At 38.1% G+C, this 19,331-nt stretch overlaps 1 protein-coding gene across 3 annotated transcripts in view; it reads left to right on the top strand.

Annotated features, from left to right (window-relative positions):
- Positions 1 to 19,331, top strand: part of LOC129692233 (contactin-4) — a 1,033,094-nt gene that overhangs the window by 750,916 nt on the left and 262,847 nt on the right. For all 3 annotated transcript variants that reach the window (XM_055628516.1, XM_055628514.1, XM_055628515.1), the window contains one exon: positions 14,331 to 14,426. In XM_055628516.1, coding sequence (XP_055484491.1) covers positions 14,331 to 14,426 — 96 coding nt within the window. The remainder of the gene's footprint in view (positions 1 to 14,330; positions 14,427 to 19,331) is intronic.

Genomic DNA, 19,331 nt, shown 5'->3' with positions numbered 1-19,331 from the left:
GTTATCCACTGAGTCATTTCTATAATCTCACCCCAACACGTTTCTTAGACAACCCCCCCATAATTTTCTACCCTACTTCATATAAGTTTGTCCTTTCATCCCTTTATGAATGTGTTGCTTTGTCTGAAAATGTATAAATGTCATGCTTTAGTTATTTCTTTGGACTTTACTTTTTTTTAAAATTCACTTTATATCCCTCTTACAGCGCCTTGCCTCCTCTCCTCCAAGTCCTGCTCTCTCACCTTCTTCCCCCTCTTTTCCCTCCCCTTCTCCTCAAGAAAGGGAAGCCCTTATCACCAACTTACCCGGCACATCAAGTTGCATTAGGATGGACTTCCTTCTTATGAAAGATGCCATGAATATAAAATTAATAAATTCTATGTCTCAGATGCTCATCAGATATTATGTTAATTGAGTCTCTAGATCTAGTCAAGCAACCCACATAAGGATTAAATAGTAAGAAGAGATAACCAAAGATTTTCTTATTCTCCTGCTCACTCCTTCCATTCCTTCCTCTGTATCCTACATCATCTATCATATGTTTAAGAGCTAGTGACCTAAAAGTTGGCATTTCTAAACATTAGAAGGTTTATCACACGACATTCTTTTCTGTGTTAAGATCAGACTGAGATTTACTCCAAGTTACTCCATACGGGATCAAACAGTGGTTTCAAGGCTGTGTGTTGCTCTGGGAGTCGCCATTTTACAAGCAGCTCTTGACTCCATTTTGAGGCACTGTGACTGCTGCCTTTGGTTAAAGCCACAAAGAACACCAGCTGTCAGGTACCAATCTTCCAGCCCAGATGTGTGTTATAAGAGTAAATATTAATAAGATTAGACTAAAAGATCCTGTGTTCATTCACCTTGGCCAGGTGATTACCCAATTAAGTGAGATTCAGGCCATTGAAACCACTGTACTCGCAAACTTATTGTTACTCAATAAATTCTGAGGTTGTGCAAAGACATACACACATTCATGTTTTTAGCGTAGCGTGCTCCTGGCACCCAGATTCCTCTTTATGAAAATGAGAATGAAACAGCGCCCTTAGCAAAATCTAAATAGATAGTGAATAAGCACAGTGCTTGTATGTGGAGTTGATGATGGTTTTATTTTCAAAACTGTAATTAAATGAGATAAAAATATATATTGAAATTTTTGAAACAACTTAAATTCAACTTACATAACAGCTGCTCCTCATCTGAGAGCTTTGCTTATGTACAGATCCTTGTTTTTCATGCTGTTCAAAGTTCATCAACCAGTACACAGCTGACTAATACCTAGTATCCCAAGAACTTTATTTTAGTTACTTGTTACTTTCCTCAGTCTTGATTTACCTAAAACAACTATATGGCAATATATGCCCAATTTCTTAGGAGCAATGAATTCAAGCATAACTGGCATATTTTTTATGAGTCAACAATCCCTATTTTATTGTTTCCATTCCCTAAAGCTCAGTATATCACATGGAAGTTTCCATTTTCTTTGAGAGCAAAACTTTTCTGCAAAGCTGAAAAGCTACTAAAAAATTCTAACAATTTCTGCCTTTTCTCTTCAGCATTGGTTACCACCATTTCTTGGGGTGGGAAGGGATGCTTTTAAGGATGGAATAGTTAAGTTTCTAGTTTTGTTTATGAGGAGGAAGCCAGAGCCTCCCCCTTCCACCCAAGATCTACAACATACTGCCATTAAGTGCTAAGTAAATTTATCAGAGAGTTCATTGCCAAAGCATGTATCTCTGGAAGGTTTACAACAGAAAAGCCACAGAATGAACATGTTTTAGATAAAGGGATTCATTTCACTTTGAAGCTGGGCTTTTCACAAGCCATTGTGTGGCTGGTAGATTGGTAGACTCTTGGATTTGATTGTGATCTGTGGCTCTTACATCTCCATTTGTAATATATTCCCAAGGTTTTTTCCTATAGATTACTGATTTCGTGATAGTCTCTTGAAAAGTGACTTTTCAGCCTTTTCTTCAGAGAACATTAATTCTAGTGTTCCTTTGATGTATCTGATTTGCTGCTAAGGTGGCTCATTTTTTAAGAAGACTGGGTCAGTGTATTATGACTTTCAGATTTTAGTTTTCATTGGGGAAAAGCAAAGGTTAGGAAGTAAAATATCCAAAATAAGAATTATGTTTCTTTCTGTGAAGGCTTTAATGATCCCAACTTTGTCTACCATAGAATTCCCACACTAGACAAAGAGCAGATAATTGTTTGGCATGTCACTGACCATTGTGTAAAAACTGTGATCACATTAGTTTCCTTCAATTTCCTGGTGGGATTTCGTGTTTTGGTCTCATCTGACTTTGCTGGGCTAGGATGGACACCTGACAATGATGGTATTTCTTTTACATGGCAGTGTTACTATTACATGCACTAAGTGTGCCCCACCCTAGGATGCTCCGTGTCACATAGTTTTAAGCATTATATGGAAGATAATAAAGAATGGATGTATAGTGATCCTGGTGATTACTATGAAGAACTAATCAAGAAAAGATACAGTAGACTAACTGGAATCAAGATCCACTCACTTTAAATCAGCAGGAAAAGGTCCTCTGAGGAAGTTAAATCTGACTTGGTCTCAAAGAACGACCATGAGTCATGAGAATGACTGTTCTTCAAGCCAATCAAACTACCTTGGGGAATTCAGCCATCTTTCCTTTGTAAAAGATAATCCTTACAGTGATGGTCAGTCATTTACAAGACAATACAAAGGTGCAAAGTAGAGGTGAGATTATCTGTGGAGAATGTGCAGCCTCCTGCCCTCTGGCAATTCTGCATGTAGCATGAAGGAGTAGCTACAGTTTATAAAGGCTTGGAAAGTAGGTCTCCATCTATAAACCTACAGGAAAGCCTCCATGACTTCTGGATAAAGCTTTACAGATACCGCCAATTAGGAAAGATGTGCTCATACCCCTGTAAGTTACCTGCCAGCCAGGCTCAGTAAGGAGGTCCAATATGTTTATTGGTCCCCTATACTGAACTTTGATAGAATCATGCCTTGGTTGTCATTGGGACCTTGTGAGGAGCATCACTTTGCTTTACATCTCTTCCAGAGAAGGAATTTTAACAGCACTGTGATATGCCCGAATTGGAAGACAACATCAAATAAAGAAATTGGCATACTCAGAGGTCTCAAGACAGGGTCAGCCTTAAGGCTCTTGAACACTGGAAAGGAAAACACAGTTATCACAGTAAAAATAACAAAGAGAAAATTTAGTAAAGAGTAAGTCCAGTGATGTAGGCAAGGGTCAGGTCCCCAGCGCCCCTTACAGAATGCTATGAAGAGTCCAGGTTTTACTTTGAAATTCAATAGTTCAAGTTATTTTCCTATTTGTCTTTGTATTGTGTCGGTATGAAACCAAAGATAAGAGAATCCAGCTGCCTAACCATTAACACTCCAGCATCAGGGTGATATGCGAACAGAGATGAGCTCCTATAGAGAAAACTGCTGGTAATAACAGCTTGCATTTTAGGGCACCTGTCTCCAAAGCAGAACAGCATTATTTGTGATGCCACTTCCCACTAATCACAGTCACCTCGTGAGCTAGATAGGTACAGGTTTTTACGGAGCACACAGGGAAGCTCAAGTGTTTTAAATTGAGTTGTTCTTTGGCTTCTTAAATAGCACAAAGGGTTAGATAAAATAGAGTATGTCAAAGAGATGAAGGGAAGGAAAGAACTCAAATGAGAAATAAAAATAGCTGCCTGGAAAGTCCTACACTTTCAGAAAAAAAGGGCAGCAAAGGAAACTTCATTTTCTTGTGAAGCCTAGAAAATAACACTTGAGGGTAAAAAAGTGTGAGTGTCACAAGGGCCAATCAGGCAATCAACTACATGATTTCTTTCTTAAAATTTATTCACTTTACATCCCAATTGTAGCCCCCGCCCCTTGTCTCCTCCTGCTCCGACCCTCCCTCCCTCTTCCCCCCTATCTCTATCCCCTGGGCCTCAGAAAGGAAGAGCCCTCCTCCCTTACCCACTGACCCCAGAATATCAAGTCTCATCAGGACTTGCTGCATCCTCTTTCTCTGTGGCCTGGCAAGGTCACCTCGTGGGGGCTGGGAGGGGCTGGGAATCAAAGAGCAGGCAACAGAGTTTATGTCAGAGAGAGCCCCTATTCTCCTTACTAGGTGACCTACATGGAAACTGAGTTGTCTATAAGGTACATCCAACAGGGGGCGCCTGGATCCTCTCCATGCATGGTCCTTGGTTGGTGCATTAGTCTCCAAAGGCTCCCCGGGATCAGATTTGTTGGTTCCATGGTCTTCATGTGGAGTTCCTGTCCTCTCTGGGTCCTTCTATCCCCCAATCCCTTCCATAAAACTCCCTGAGCTCTGCCCAAAGCTTGGCTGTGAGTCTAAGCATCTGCTTTAAATCCTGCTGAGTAGAGTTTTTCAGAGGCCATTTATGGAAGGCTCCTTTCCTGTTCCCTCTCTTCAACAGATTCTTGTGTCTATTCTATTTGCCCTTCTGAATGAAAATTAAGCATCCTCCCTAAGGTCCTCCTTGTTACTTAGATTCTTTAGGCATGTGGGTTGTAGTATGGTTATCCTGTATTTTATGGCTAATATCTGCTTATAAATGAGTATATGCCATGTGTGTCTTTCTGGGTTACCTCACTCAGGATGATCTTTTTCAGATCTATCCATTCGTTTAGAAATTTCATGATGCCCTTGTTTTTTAGTAACTGAATGATATTCCATTGTGTGGATATACCACAATTTCTTTACTCATTATTTGGCTGAGGGGCATCTGGGTTTTTTCCAGTTTCTGACTACTACAAATAAAGCTGCTATGAACACAGGTAAGCAAATGTCCTTGGTGAATGGTTGAACATCTTTTGGGTATACACCCAGGAGTATTATAGCTGGGTCTTGAGGTAGAGCTGTTCCCAATTTTCTGAAAAAGCACCAGACTGATTTCCAAAGTGGTTATACAAGTGTGTACTCCCACCAGCAATGGATGAGTGATCTCCTTTCTCTACAACCTCACCAGCATGTGCTATCACTTGAGTTTTTGTTCTTAGACATTCTGATGGGCGTAAAATGGAATCTCAGAGTCATTTTGAATTGTATTTCCCAAATGACTAATAAAGTTGAGCTTTCTTTAAGAGTTTCTCATCTATTAAATATTTCTTATTGAGAATTTAATTTGATTATTTGGTTTATTGGTATTTAATTTCTTGAGTTCTTTATATTTTCTGTATATTAGTCCTCTGTTGGATGTAGGATTGGTAAAGATCATTTCCCACTGTGTAGGCTGTAATTTTGTTCTATTGACCATGTCCTTAAGATTTTCAATTTCATGAAGTCCATTTACTAATTGTTGCTCTTCGAGCCTGAGCTGTTGGAGTTCTGTTCAGGAAGTTGTCTCATACGTGGATGAGGTCAACGATCTTCCCCACTTTTTCTTCTAAGAGATTTAGTGTGTCTGATTTTATGTTGAGATCTTTGATTCCCTTAGACTTTAGTTCTATGCAGGGTGATGAATATGGATCTATTTGCATTTTTCTACATGTAGATATCCAGTTACAGCAACACCATTTCTTGAAGGTGCTATCTTTTTTCCCATTTTATGGTTTTGGCTCCTTTGTCAAATATCAAGTGTCCATAGGAGTGTGGGTTTACTTATGGATCTTCTATTCAATTCCATTGATCTACCAGTCTGTTTCTATGCCGTTACCGTGCAGTTTTTATTTACTGTTGCTCTATAGTACAGCTTGAGATCAGGGATGGAGATAGCTCATGAAGATCTTTTATTGTAGAGGATTGTTTTAGCTATCATGGGCTTTTTATTTTTCTATATGAAGTTGAGAATTGTTCTTTCAAGGTCTGTAAAGAATTGTGTTGGCTTAAAGAAATGCTCATCCTCATTAGCCATCAGGGAAATGCAAATCAAAACGACCCTGAGATATCACCTTACACCCATCAGAATGGCCAAGATGAAAAACTCAAGGGACAACACATGCTGGAGAGGTTGTGGAGAAAGGGGAACCCTCCTCCACTGCTGGTGGGAATGTAAACTGATACAACCACTCTGGAAATCTATCTGGCGCTTTCTAAGACAATTAGGAATAGTGCTTCCTCAAGACCCAGCTATACCACTGCTAGGTATATACCCAAAGTTTGCTCAAGTACACAAAAGGGATATTTGCTCAACCATGTTTATAGCTGCTTTATTTGTAATAGCCAGAACCTGGAAACAACCCAGATGTCCATCAACGGAGGAATGAGTACAGAAATTGTGGTATTTTTACACAATGGAATACTACTCAGCAATCAAAAAGGAGGAAATCATGAAATTTGCAGAAAAATGGTGGGACCTAGAAAAGATCATCCTGAGTGAAATATCCCAGAAGGAGAAAGACAAACACGGTATATACTCACTTATATAGACCTATAAGATAAGATAAACATAATGAAATCTATACACCTAAAAAAGATAATCAAGAGAGTGGACATGGGGTATGATTATCAATCCTCGTTTTGAAAGACAGATGGGATGCACATTAAACATTGACAGGAGTCTACTGAGCGCATTTGAAAAACTCTAACTAGCAGTGTTTTCAAAGCAAAGACTCATGACCAAACCTTTGGCAGAGTACAGGGAATCATAAGAAAGAAGGGGAGTTAGTATGATGAGGAAAGGATAGGAGTTCCACAAGGACCAAACATATCTGGGCACAGGGTCTTTTCTGAGACTGACATGCAACCAAGGACCATGTATGAATGTAACCTAGAACCTCTGCTCAGATGTAGCCTGTGGTAGCTCAGTAACCAATTGGTTTCCCATAGTGAGGGGAACAAGGTCTATTTCTAACAGGAACTCAATGACTGGCTCTTTGGCCTCCCCACCCCCCAAGGGAGGAGCAGTCCTGTTAGGCCACAGAGGAGAGCTTTGCAGCCAGTCCTGAAGATACCTGATGAAACAGGATTGGATGAATGGGGAGGAGGTTCCTCCTATCAGTGGACTTGGCAAGGGGCACAGTGGAGATGAGGGAGGCAGGGAAGGACTGGGAGGGAATGAGGGATCGGGACACAGCTGGGATACAAAGTTAATAAAATGTAACTGATAAGAAAAAAAATAAAATTAAAAAAAAAAGAATTGTGTTGGTAACTTTATGTGAATTTCAATGAATCTGTAGATTGCTTTTGGTAAGATGGCCATTTTTATTATGTTGATCCTACCGATCCATGGGTATGGGAACTCTTTCCATTTTCTGATCTATTCTTCAATTTCTTTCTTCAGAGACTTGAAGTTTTTTTCATACAGGTCTTTCACTTGCTTGGTTAGAATTACACCAAGGTTCTTTATGTCTTTTGTGGCTATTGTCAAGGGTGTTGTTTCCTTAGTTTCTTTCTCAGACCTTTTGTCTGTAGTATAGAGGAGGGCTACTGATTTCTTTGAGTTACTTTTGTATCCAGCCACTTTGCTGAAGGCATTTATCAGCTGAAGGAGTTCTCTAGTAGAATTTTTGGGGTCACTCATGTGTAGTATCATATCATCTGCAAATAGTGATAATTTGACTTCCTCCTTTCTAATTTGTATTCTCTTGATCTCCTTTAATTGTCTTATTGCTTTAGTAAAGACTTCAAGGACTATGTTGAAGAGATATGGAGAGAGTGGGCAGCCTTGCCTTGTCCCTGATTTTGGTGGGATTGCTTTAAGTTTCTCTCCATTAAGTTTGATGTTAGCTATAGGTTTGCTGTATATTGTCTTTACTATGTTTAGGTATTTGCCGTATATTCCTGATCTCTCCAATACTTTAAACATGAATGGGTGATGGATTTTGTCAAATGATTCTTGAGCATCTAAGGAGATGATTGTGTGTTTTGTTTTGTTTTGTTTTCTTTCAATTTGTTATATGGTTGATTACATTGATGGATACTTGGTCATGGTGAATCATATTTTTTATGTGTTCTTAGATTTGGTTTGTGAGTATTGAGTATTTTGTGTTAATGTTTATGATAGAAATTGGTCTAAAATCTTTGTTGGGTCTTTTTATGATTTCTGTATCAAGATGACTGTTGCTTCATAGAATGAGTTTGGTAATGTTTCTTCTGTTTCTATTTTGTGGAATAGTTTGAAGAATATTGTCAGCTATATGTTTTTAATTCTATCATTTAATTCAATGTAGAACAGAAGATAAATATATGGGTGTCTGTGTTGGGAAGTCCTGGATTCTAGTTCAACCTTTTCCTTGTTTCCATTGGTAATCTTGCATATTTTTCTTTCTATTGAGTGTAATTAATAATAGAGCCAACTTCACAGAGTAGTTTGGAGAAACATATGGGAAATAAGTGTGTGTCCTGTCTGTGACGTAGTTAGAATTGGCCTTATATTCTTCTGAAAAAGGTACTGTTTACGGAAATGGTGATGTAACCAAAGTAATCAGCAGAAGCCTCCTTAGCATCGAATAGGGACTCTGCTGTTTTTAGTGCTTCCTGGGATTTTGTTCCTAGAAACAAAGGGCAGAGTAGTAATATGTTGCAAGAATTATAGAACAGGCTAGTGTCCCCTTTCACTAAATGCAGAATTTCGGACCCTGGGCAAATGTGTTTTGGGCCATCTTCACATGCTTTTCTTCATCATAATTTATTAGTAATAATTTCTTCATCAAATTCCCCAGATCTGCCTTTTCTTCCCAACTACTTCATAGATTATTAAACTTTCCTTCATTCATTTTATTATTGTTTTTATAGATATCCCAAAGTCATACACTATCTGCAATGCTACTTCTGACTTAAGTGGTAGTATCCTGACTGAATTAACTCCCTCTTTACTAATAAGTATCATAAATATAAAGATGACTAGAAAAGACATTTACTTTTTAATATCAGCCCAACACCTCAGGCCAGATTCAGGTCCCTGTTCAAGATCAAGCCAGAAAACCTTCCAGTATGGGGAGTGGAATTCACAGGAACTCAGCTCTAGCTGAGGAGATGTTGATACTGATGGCTCCTAGGGGAGAAAGCAACAGTTCTCTTTAAGGGTGTGGTCTCTGGTCAGGTGACCAAGCTCCTGAGGGTATCCACACATCCAAGAGCATATGTGCTGCCCGAGCTGAACTTGGTGTGTTATAGGGGAAAAAAGAGATAGGACGTGTATTTGGGTGGGGAAACTGGAGGGTCTAGAATGAATTTGGGGAGAACTGGAGAATAAATATAATAAAATACATTTTATGCACATGAGAAATTCTCAAAGAATTAAGAAAATATTATATTTCATTCTAATTAATGTAATAATATATATTAAATGATATATTTAATATAGTATTATATTTTAAAACATGTGTGCTCATTACTTTAAATGTTAAAGAGAGAGAGAGAGAGAGAGAGAAAATGATTTCCAGGCATTTGGGAAAATTATATAGAGAGATTTGCTTTGTTTTGCTTACTTGTTGCTGAAAGGGGTTGATAGTGATAATTGTTAACAAACAACAAGGAGCTCAAAGAATTTTTGCTGGACATTGGATAGAACAGATGACAAAGATCAAGAGAGACAGCTTAGTAGATAAGAATGTGTACTTTCTCCAGAGAACCTGAATCCAGTTCTAAGCACCCACAGCCTCCTGTGACTATAGCTCCAGAAGACCCGGTTTCTTTTTCTGCACTCATCAGCACTCATTTGAATATACCCCACATATACAAACACACAGATGAATAATAAAAAGTGAAATTGTTGGGTGCGGTGGGATACTCGTATAATCCTATGTTGGGGAGGCAGACACAGGCAGAACTCTGTGAATTTGAAGCCAGCCTGGTCTACAAAGTGAGCCTAGGACATACAACGCTACACAGAGAAACCTTGCCTTGAAAAAAAAACAAACAAACAAAAAACAAAATGAAAAAGTGGTTTAGGAGTGTGTGTCTATGTGTGTTTGTCTGTTCGTGTGTTATATGTCCCAACAACCTGTGATACACAAATGTCACTCTCGTAGAAACTTAAGCTTATTCTCTCCTGGTGAGTCACTTTGTATAGAAACTCCTTTGATAATGGTAATCCTAACACTTACAGACCACTGACTTTGGAACTGGCAGTGAGTTAAGTAAGCACTTTACACACATCATTTTAATCTTAAGAAAGCCCCATGAGATGGGAATTATTGACCTGATACTGGAGATGAAGAAATTGAAGTTCAAGGAGATTAAAGAATTCGCCCACATCACACAGCGATGGAGGAGAAGTGCTGAGCTCTTCCACCAGGCCTCTGACTCCAAAGCCAGTGTGATAAACCATTAAGCAATTCTTCCTCTTGCTATAAACTCACTCTTGGAAATCCAGTCAACCATGCCAGTCTCGCTAATGGTTTCTTCCTCCTTCCGGAGTGGAAAGAATTTAAGAAATGTGGCTTTGCAACCCATGAGGTTTCGTGAATTCAGATTTATTCTGGGTGTGAGCCTCCGCAATCCCAAGAACCATGCATATGTGCACCCACACTTAGGGAGCAAATGGAAGACATTCGAGACATGATTTAAAATATGCTGCCTGGTAACAGGGTTTTGGAATTACTCTCCGAAAATACCTCCTTCTTTTTATAAATGTTGAAATCATCATTATGGAAATCATATCCATAACCAATGTATTACTTTACCGTCTTCCTGGGTTGATATTGATTTCCGTATTGATTGCTTTTTATTTTTTTAACTGAAGGAAGCAATAAGACAGAAGATGGGGTCTGACAGTTTCTTGTGCTAAGGACACATTGTGAGAGTTAATTGAATCCAAGTCTATCCAATCTAGAAAAAAAAATATATATATAAATTTGTATTTTTAAAATTATATTCTATTTAGTTACAGAATATGTAACTAAAAGTGATTGCATTACGTGCATAGTTTACGATGCCATTTTTCATTCTTCATTTTCTCCCTTTCCTCTGTGGACTTACAGCACACCATGATGTGTGTTACTATCTCATTAACCTTTCCTGGCCATTTTACAACTCAACTTTTTATATGTTCCTCGGGGAGGTGCCAGCTTGCAAATAGCTTCAGTCCTTCCTACCCACGTGTGCAGTGGCTGGTCTCTTAATGGTGGCTTAAATAAATTGCTTTTTCTTAGTCAATGTTATTACTTCTCACAAAAATTTCTTGAATCATGTTGCTTTTATTGGTTCTGAAACGTATCCAAGTATTTATGAAAAGCATTTTTTTTTTACCAGCTCTCAAAATTTAATAACTTTCCAGACAGGAAATAGTTAGATGTTTTCCATCTTACTCTCTGATTTACTTTGTGGTTTGAGTTCCAAATGTCTTTCTGTTCAAAGGTTTTTATTAGTGATTGTATATTGCAATCTTAAGGCCTTTGTGTCCCTTCATTCCTCCAGGAATTTACCTATTAAATCACTTTTGTGCTCTCCATGAGCTACCTTACCCCCAATGCTGTAGCACATTTTCTACTTTGGTAAAAAATAAGATATCAATATATCTTATAAGAGAATAAAGGATAAATACACGGCAGTAAAAATATGATTTGAAAACATATCTACCATAAAATTAGTCATCCCTCAGCACATTATTTCTGAAAATTTTACCTAAAATAATGACAAATATAATCATGACAAAACCAGAGGTAGTTATTTTTAAGGTCTGTGCATAGCATATCAATGAGCCATACTTAAATCTAGAAAAACATGCTATTTCAAGAAACGGTGCACATGATGTTATTTCTTTGTCATGTATTATGTCTTATATTCAGCTGTAACTTTAGTAACCAAATACATGAGTTAAAGGGATTAGAACTCAAAGAAAATAATAGGTCAGTTCCTACCATGGAAACTTTTCTATTTCTTACTAGGCTTGTTTTGCCCTTCCTCCTCTTGTTTTATCTTTTGTACACAAAATTTAAATTTCTACATAAAGTACTCATCCATAGTGGAAGCCAAGAGAAGACTTGGGGCTGAGATCCCTAGTCAACATACCCTCCACCGAAATGGAGCCACCCTCACATACACTGATAAATTCATTTGCACAAACCTTATCTGTGGCAATTAACTGGTTTGGATGTTCTTTGTCTTGACCTCACTACATTCCTAGTGAAGCTAAGGTTTCTCTCTCTCTATGGCTCTGGAGGAAAAGACATAGCTGTGCTATCCTGACATATTTCTGGGTGCATTAGCACTGAAACACTGGACTTTCTTACACGAACACTGAATTTTGTTACATTACCCATGAATGGAGTATTGAAGCCACAATGGAACTAGGTGGAGATGTGTAAGAAAAGTACTTGATACATGGTACCTCCCCTGTATGGTTTGCAAATGGGTATTGTTGCAAGTCGTGTGGTGGTGATAGTGAAGAAATATTGTCCAGGATGTGCTGTCTTTCCTAATGTAATGGTTACTATCGTTATCTAATATCAAGGCTTTGGTGGTAAAGTGACTGCAAATTTGTTAGTTTGCATTTAACATATGTATATATTTTGTTAGACTTTACTATTAAAACCTTGCAACAACAAAACATGCACATACAAACACATACAAACATGCATGCACACACACACACACACACACACACACACACAGAAATTAACCAGACTCCAAGACTATACATCTCAGTGAATTTTTATACAGTTAGAACAACCATTTGGAATGAAATATCTTGCCTCTAACACTGTAATGGATTTTGTTTGTTTGTTTCTTTGTTTTAGTGCTGGCTAAGGATGTAAAAATATATTCTATAATGAAAGTTATAAATATTTATACTACATAATTTATATTTTATTGTTTGCATTATAAATATTGCCAGGAAAAATCTCAGACATGAGTGTGCAAGTATAAAAATGAGTTACCTTGCTACTAGTTAGTTAGACTTTGGATGGATTATGACATTTGAAAATATCAGTTTGAGGCCTATCATATTTTCCTAAATATGGGCATATATATAATTTATTTTTCTTATCATCTAGAGCTCACTCGGATGTGTATTTGCAACCTGGTTGTCTTTTTAAAAGTGAGATGCTCAAGGAATGATTTTCTGTGGAGTCATAACAGTCCTTTGTGGACAGAGCTTATACTGAACACTCACCTTACAGTGTTAAAGGATTTGTTTGGCTATGTATATTTTATCATAGTATTTTCTTTAACTTTTGCCATGGCTCTTAATTGAAAACAAACCTCATGTAATTCTCAGTTTACAGCTCATACAATTAAGATGTGCCCAAGATAGGCACAACTAATAGGAGGCAGAGATGGCTGCAAATCTCAGATCTATCCAAATACAGTCGTTCCATTCAAAGTGAGTTAGTTCTCCACCTGGAATACTGTTTGTTAACTACAACTATTTCTCAACATTTTCCCAAATGTTGTATAAGTACAATATGCTTTGAGCACTCAAATATTAAATAAAACTGATGGCATTCATAAAATAAAAAGCGAGCATTTGGATCCCAGTTTTAAAGCTCAAGTAGAACACTTGACAATTGTTGTATATATTACATTATGTTCTTTCCCATTTAAAAAAAATTATTGACTTTTCTTTCCATGTGTATGAGTGTTGTACTTGCATATATGTATGTACATTGTATGTGTGTGTGTGTGTGTGTGTGTGTGTGTGTGTGTGTGTGTGCAGTGACTGTGGGGATTGGAGAGGGTGTCATATCTGCTGGAACTGGAGTTCCAAACTGTTGTGAGCTGCCAGTGCATGATGGAAACTGGACCCAGGTCCTTGGAAGGATCAGGAAGTTCTCTTAACCACTGAGCCATCTTTCTAGCTTCTTCTCCCAGTTCTTCACACTGTTTAAGTCAGAAGCAATGGTCGCTCATGTCTAAATGGATTGTGTATCTATTACCAATAACTTCTTCATTTTTTTTGTGCCACTAGGTAAATTGGACACATGGTAAGAACAAAACTGTAGAAGAGATCATTTAGTGGGATTCGGTATCTCTTCCAGGAAGAGTTTGTATCATAACAATGATGCTTAACTACAGGAAGTCATACAAACTTTACCTAAGTGGGTAATATATAGTAGAATTTTCTAGAATGATAGACATGTTCTTTATGTGTGTTATAGGCTGTGGTAAATAGTTATGGGGTACTCAAAATCGACTAGGGCTGTCTGAGGAAATAAACTGCACATTTAATTATTCTGAGTGTGAATAGGCATACATGGGAAGTGCCCATTTTATTGGACAATCTAGCAATGGACTCTAGGAGTAAGGGACAATATTGCTAAAACGTTGTCAGTATCAGTTAAACAGAATTTCACTGGTATAGGTGCAATCCAAAATATTTTTCAGCACAACTACCTTCTTGGAAATAGCGATAGTGTCCCACGGTGTCTTAGGGCTGTAAAGCTTAAATATGTTTTCCTTCATTTCTCCCAACAGACCTTGAAAACTTTAAAACAAGAACAAGAAGCACAGTGTCGGTCCGTCGAGGTCAGGGAATGGTACTCCTGTGCGGCCCGCCACCCCATTCTGGAGGTACCTATAAACATGTCTACATGTGCACACTTCACTGTCTGATGCTTTTCTGGCAGAACGTCCTCCCTCTTGACAGCAGCTGAGGGAACAGTGTCATTTATAGAAAGCCCTGTAGTCTTTCTATGTAGAGTAAGACCTGTTATGAATGTCTCCCATAATCAGAATAGAAAAATATCAGTTTGTACAAATGTTACATCTCACTGTGTGCCTGGTACAAAAAAAAAATATATATATATATATCCAAGTCAGTCAAAGTCAGAATTCTCTTATTTGGTCAGGCAATGTAGCTAAATTTTCAGTACCTATTTATATCTCTACAGAGTTAAGAAGAAAAAGATAGTGATAGGTTATTTTTTTCCTATTCAGGGTCTAGGGAGGGATCTATGAGCTGTCCCCATTATGCTTCTGACACCAAATATGTATGTTTTGATTTTCTGTACCAAGAAGCATTTCTCCAGCATTCTAGATACCAGCTGGCTACGAAATGATTTTATTCCATTCTGACACCACTTCCTAGAGTTAGCATGAGAACTCATAGGTAAAAGGCTCAGATATACAAGGTTACTCTACCTCCAGGGCCAGGAGCAAGGAACTTTCTAGTCTCCAGTGTTTTTGACTAGCTACTCCTAACTCAGGTTGATGATTTACTATAAAAGCTCAGAGAACTAAGGGGAAACAGTTAACACAGTATTTTAGTTCATCAAACCTACAGGCAAAAGACACTGAAAAATCAAGAGTTTTAAACAGTCCCTTCATGCCCTGAGAAATATTTATAAAAGATAATACTGAGAAATGTCAAGCAGAAGTTACTGCACATTCCAGGTTAAGTAATGATACTTATTAGAATGTCACAAATAATTTTTGTGCTAATTTTATATACATAATTATTTTTTCTGAAGGTTTGTGTGCCTACATATAGCTAGTTTCTGAGGTTAAAAGCAGACACGACATCCCTAGAAATGGAGTTACACATTGCTGTGAGCTACCATTTGAGTGCTGAGAATCAAACCTGCGTTCCCTTAACTGCTCAGCTTTCTATCCAGCCCCTTAGCAAAAGTTTTCTATGACAAACTTGATAAGCTCCAAGGCTGGAGAGTTGGCTCAGCAGCTAAGACCACTTGATGCTCTTACATAGGACACACGTTCAATTTCTAGCTTCCTCATGGTGGCTCATGGTCATTTATAACTGCAGTTCCAGATAATCTGAATGAACCCACTGGCTTCCTCAGGAACCAGGCATTCATGTCATACACACATATATATGAAGGCAAAATACTCAAATGTGTAATATCAAAGTAAAGAAATGTTTTGGTTTTGTTTGTTTGTTTGTTTTCCCTAAAAGAGTAATAATATCTATTCTTAGTAAGGACTTCTGATTGAGTTTGTTGTCTACTGTAATGAGCCTATAAATTTTCTGTTTGGCATTTATGGCTGAACGAGCAAACCTTTAAACTTGCTCTTTGAAACTACTATTGTTTTTGTGTTGTATTCAGCACTGTAACTCCCTTTGTTTTTATATGAGAAGCCATGTGTGAGTGCCGGGTGGGGAAGGGGATGTACAAACCCACAGGTCAACCTTGGTGACATTCCTCAGGAGCTATCCACCTAGTTTCATGAATGTTTTGTATGTTTGCTTGTTTTTGTTTTGTTTTGAGACAAAATTTCTCTTGTTCTGGAGATTTTCAGCCAGGATATGTATCTGTCTGTCTTTGCCTCCCCAGCAGTGATATGTTGATACATACCATCACAGAGATATTTTCTGGGGTTCTGGAGCTCACACACAGATTCTTGATTTTTTAATAAGCTTCTCAACTAAGTCATGGCCTTGTCACTGTAACTTCATTTGTAATCTAATATCACATTTAACATTTCCAGCAGAAAAAAAGAAAGAAAGAAAAAACGATTAGTGAGAAGGCTCAGAAGCTCAGTTTGAGTGGGAGAACACTGCTTGTAAAGCAGGAGGAAAGGGAAGCGACCAGTGAAGTCTATCTAGCATGTGAAACTGTAGGGTTTCTGGGGTGTATGCTTTGGAGAGGGGTTCTTTCCTTAACAATTCATTTCCTTACAAATAAAACCAGAAGCCCTAAACTCATAGACAAAGGGGCTTTTACTGGTCCTGTTTCAAATCATTATTTTAAATTGTGTAAATGTTTTGAGATCTCTCAGCCTCACTCTTCTTGTCTTGTAAGGGAAGAACTTACAACAAAACTCTCTGATCCTTATTATTCCCATTATTCCATAATTGCAACTCAATACATGCTAATGATTGTCTTTATTAACTGTGTTTACCTTATTGAAGAGCCTCTCCTTTCTAAAGAAAGCCCGTTAACCATCAAAAACTGTTTTGATTCTGGTGAAATTTCCTCAGACTACTACTTTATGACTATGTAATCTGATTAAAACAAAGATGGTAGTTCTACTAATTTCTTCTATAAGCACCTTTACAGTATTAAGATTCTGCAACATGACAGTGACTCTGACAATTCATCTTAGAGGTGTATTTTCAAAGTGCCCCTTTTCCCTGGTGTAATGATGGCACTGAAAAAGACACAACATGATGAAGCGAGGAGGCTGTGTTGCCTGAAGATGAGGTGTTGAACTCCTTCCCCCTTCCCACAGAGAATGTTATTAAAAATTGCCATAGACTTCTGAAATGTGTCTGTCTCCATTGGCAGCAGTCAGCATCTCTGAAATCTACTTTCTTGAGCAGTTCTGACATTCTTGACAGTCTTGATGGTTAAAGACAAGGAAATAAATATTCTCATTATGGGCTCCATTAGAAGCCATGCACACAGTAATGCTGTGAATAAGACAGACGCAGCCTGGAAATTCTGAAGAAAAGAACAAAGAGGATCTTGAAGGTTGTAAGAGAGCATGTCAGACATCTATCTGTTTTGTCCAGTGGAGTTAATGATTACCTGATCAAATCTCCCCTCTATTCAGAAACCTCCAATGTAGACTAGTAGTTACAATTTTCTCACACTTCTTTTTTTCAACCTGAATACTACCTAAGAGCTGGCAGAGTCACCAAAAGCTACTGGACCTACTGAGCATTTTAGACTTACCATATGGCATCCTAGTTTCAATTGTAACATATCATACAGGGAGAAGGAAATGAGTCAGCCTCTTACTGTATCAGTGGGGTATTCGGTAATGCCATGAACTCCACTGTAAGGGCTACTGTTCATCCTGTTTCAAAAAGTGTGCATTGTTGGACCTTCATAAGGCAACACAGAAATGAGCAGCAAATAATCTGTCTGGGGAAGCATATTTCTATTGTTCTGTTAGTCAGTGTGGCAATTATCATTTTCATATTTATATGAGTATATATATATATATATATATATATATATATATATATATATATATATATATATATATATAAAACCATTAAAAAAGGACACAGTCACAGAAAAAAGAGTCTGGTAGATTTTGGTTGTCCATGGGTGCTGTTTTGTGTTAGAAACAGACATCACTGAATTCTGGATCACTTTTAATTCTGCCCCCCCACTGTATCATTTGGCACCAGGAATTCATGACCTTTAGCCAAGCTCTTGTTAAACAGAATTAAAATGAGGTGTTTTATGATGATTCCTTCAGATGTAATTAAGTCCCCAGATTATTCATCACTGAAATCCATCACCTATTTTTTGCGAGAGATTTGGGTCCTTTCCTATGCCACCAAGGCCCTTGCTACTCAAAAGCAGCAGTGATCTCACCTGGGAATTTATAATAAGGGCAAACTCTCAAACCCCACACCGGGCCAGCTGAACCAAATCTTGCTCTTAATGAGATCGCCCACTGTTCACACACACACACACACTAAAGTTTGAGAAACCCAGAACTTCATCTCTGGTTCTCCCACACATCTTGCCACTCTGACTTAGAGCAGACAGGGAGCTTTAGAACTAGCCAGGTGATTTCTTATGGCTGTAAGTGGCCAACCATTTCTCAAGGATAATCTGATTCTGTAGACCTGGGGTTGGGTTCCCTAATGTATCATTGAACAAAACTGCAGTTAACGCTGAGGTAGCACTAGATTTGAGATCCAGTCATTTTGATCAGGTTCTACAAAAACAGTATGGGGTCAGCCCTGCTGGGGTAGAATCCTTTGATTCCACATCACCCAAGACGAATCACTGAGGATTCCTTATATATTCCATATATGTATGGAGAAGTAGCTGAGTACACTGATTTCTACGTAAACATGAGGTCCAGACCTTCAGTCTCTATACCCACATAAAAGCAGGGTTCAGTGGTATTTGTCTGTAACCTCAACCCTGAGGAGCAGAGACTGCTGGATCCTGGGGGCTCACCCACCAGCCAGTGTAGCCACAAGGAAGAGTTCCAAGTTCAGTGGAAGACCGTGTCTAACAATACAAGAAGGAAAGAGATAGTAGGAGACACTTTAAGTCAACCTGTGGTCTCCTTCTGGATGTACACCCAAGAAAAAACACATGGGCAAGGGCATGCATATGTCGCATATCAGATTTTTAAGCCTTTAAAATAAAGTATGGAATTGTATAATCTTAGGTTTTATCTTTGCTTGCAGGTGTTCCTTCAGCTATAGATAAGGGAAATTAATGTCTAACTATCATTTTTCCGCTTATTCATCTTCAGGAGTAATGTTTTCTGACTAGTCGTCTCTTGCTAAACCACTGTCAGTAAAAGTATCGCTTCCCAGAATTTAAAAAAAGAAACAAAACAAGCTGATTCTGATACTGAAGTCATTTTCATTTTAGAGACTCTAGGTAAAATTGTCTTGGTTAGATTTTTTTTTTAAATACAGAGCACACTCCTAGTAAAGTTAGATCCCATTCCCAAGACACGAGTCACATGGACCTCACAAGAGAGCATCTCTGGAGTTCTTCTGGCATTTATAGTGCTTTAGTTGGCATTCTTTAT

This window comes from Psammomys obesus, unplaced genomic scaffold (genome assembly GCF_907164565.1).
Source record: "Psammomys obesus unplaced genomic scaffold, mPsaObe1.curated_primary_1811, whole genome shotgun sequence".
In the NCBI taxonomy this organism is placed as follows: Eukaryota; Metazoa; Chordata; class Mammalia; order Rodentia; family Muridae; genus Psammomys; species Psammomys obesus.
Note: the sequence above shows the minus strand (reverse complement) of the source record. Positions and strands in the feature narration are given on the sequence as shown.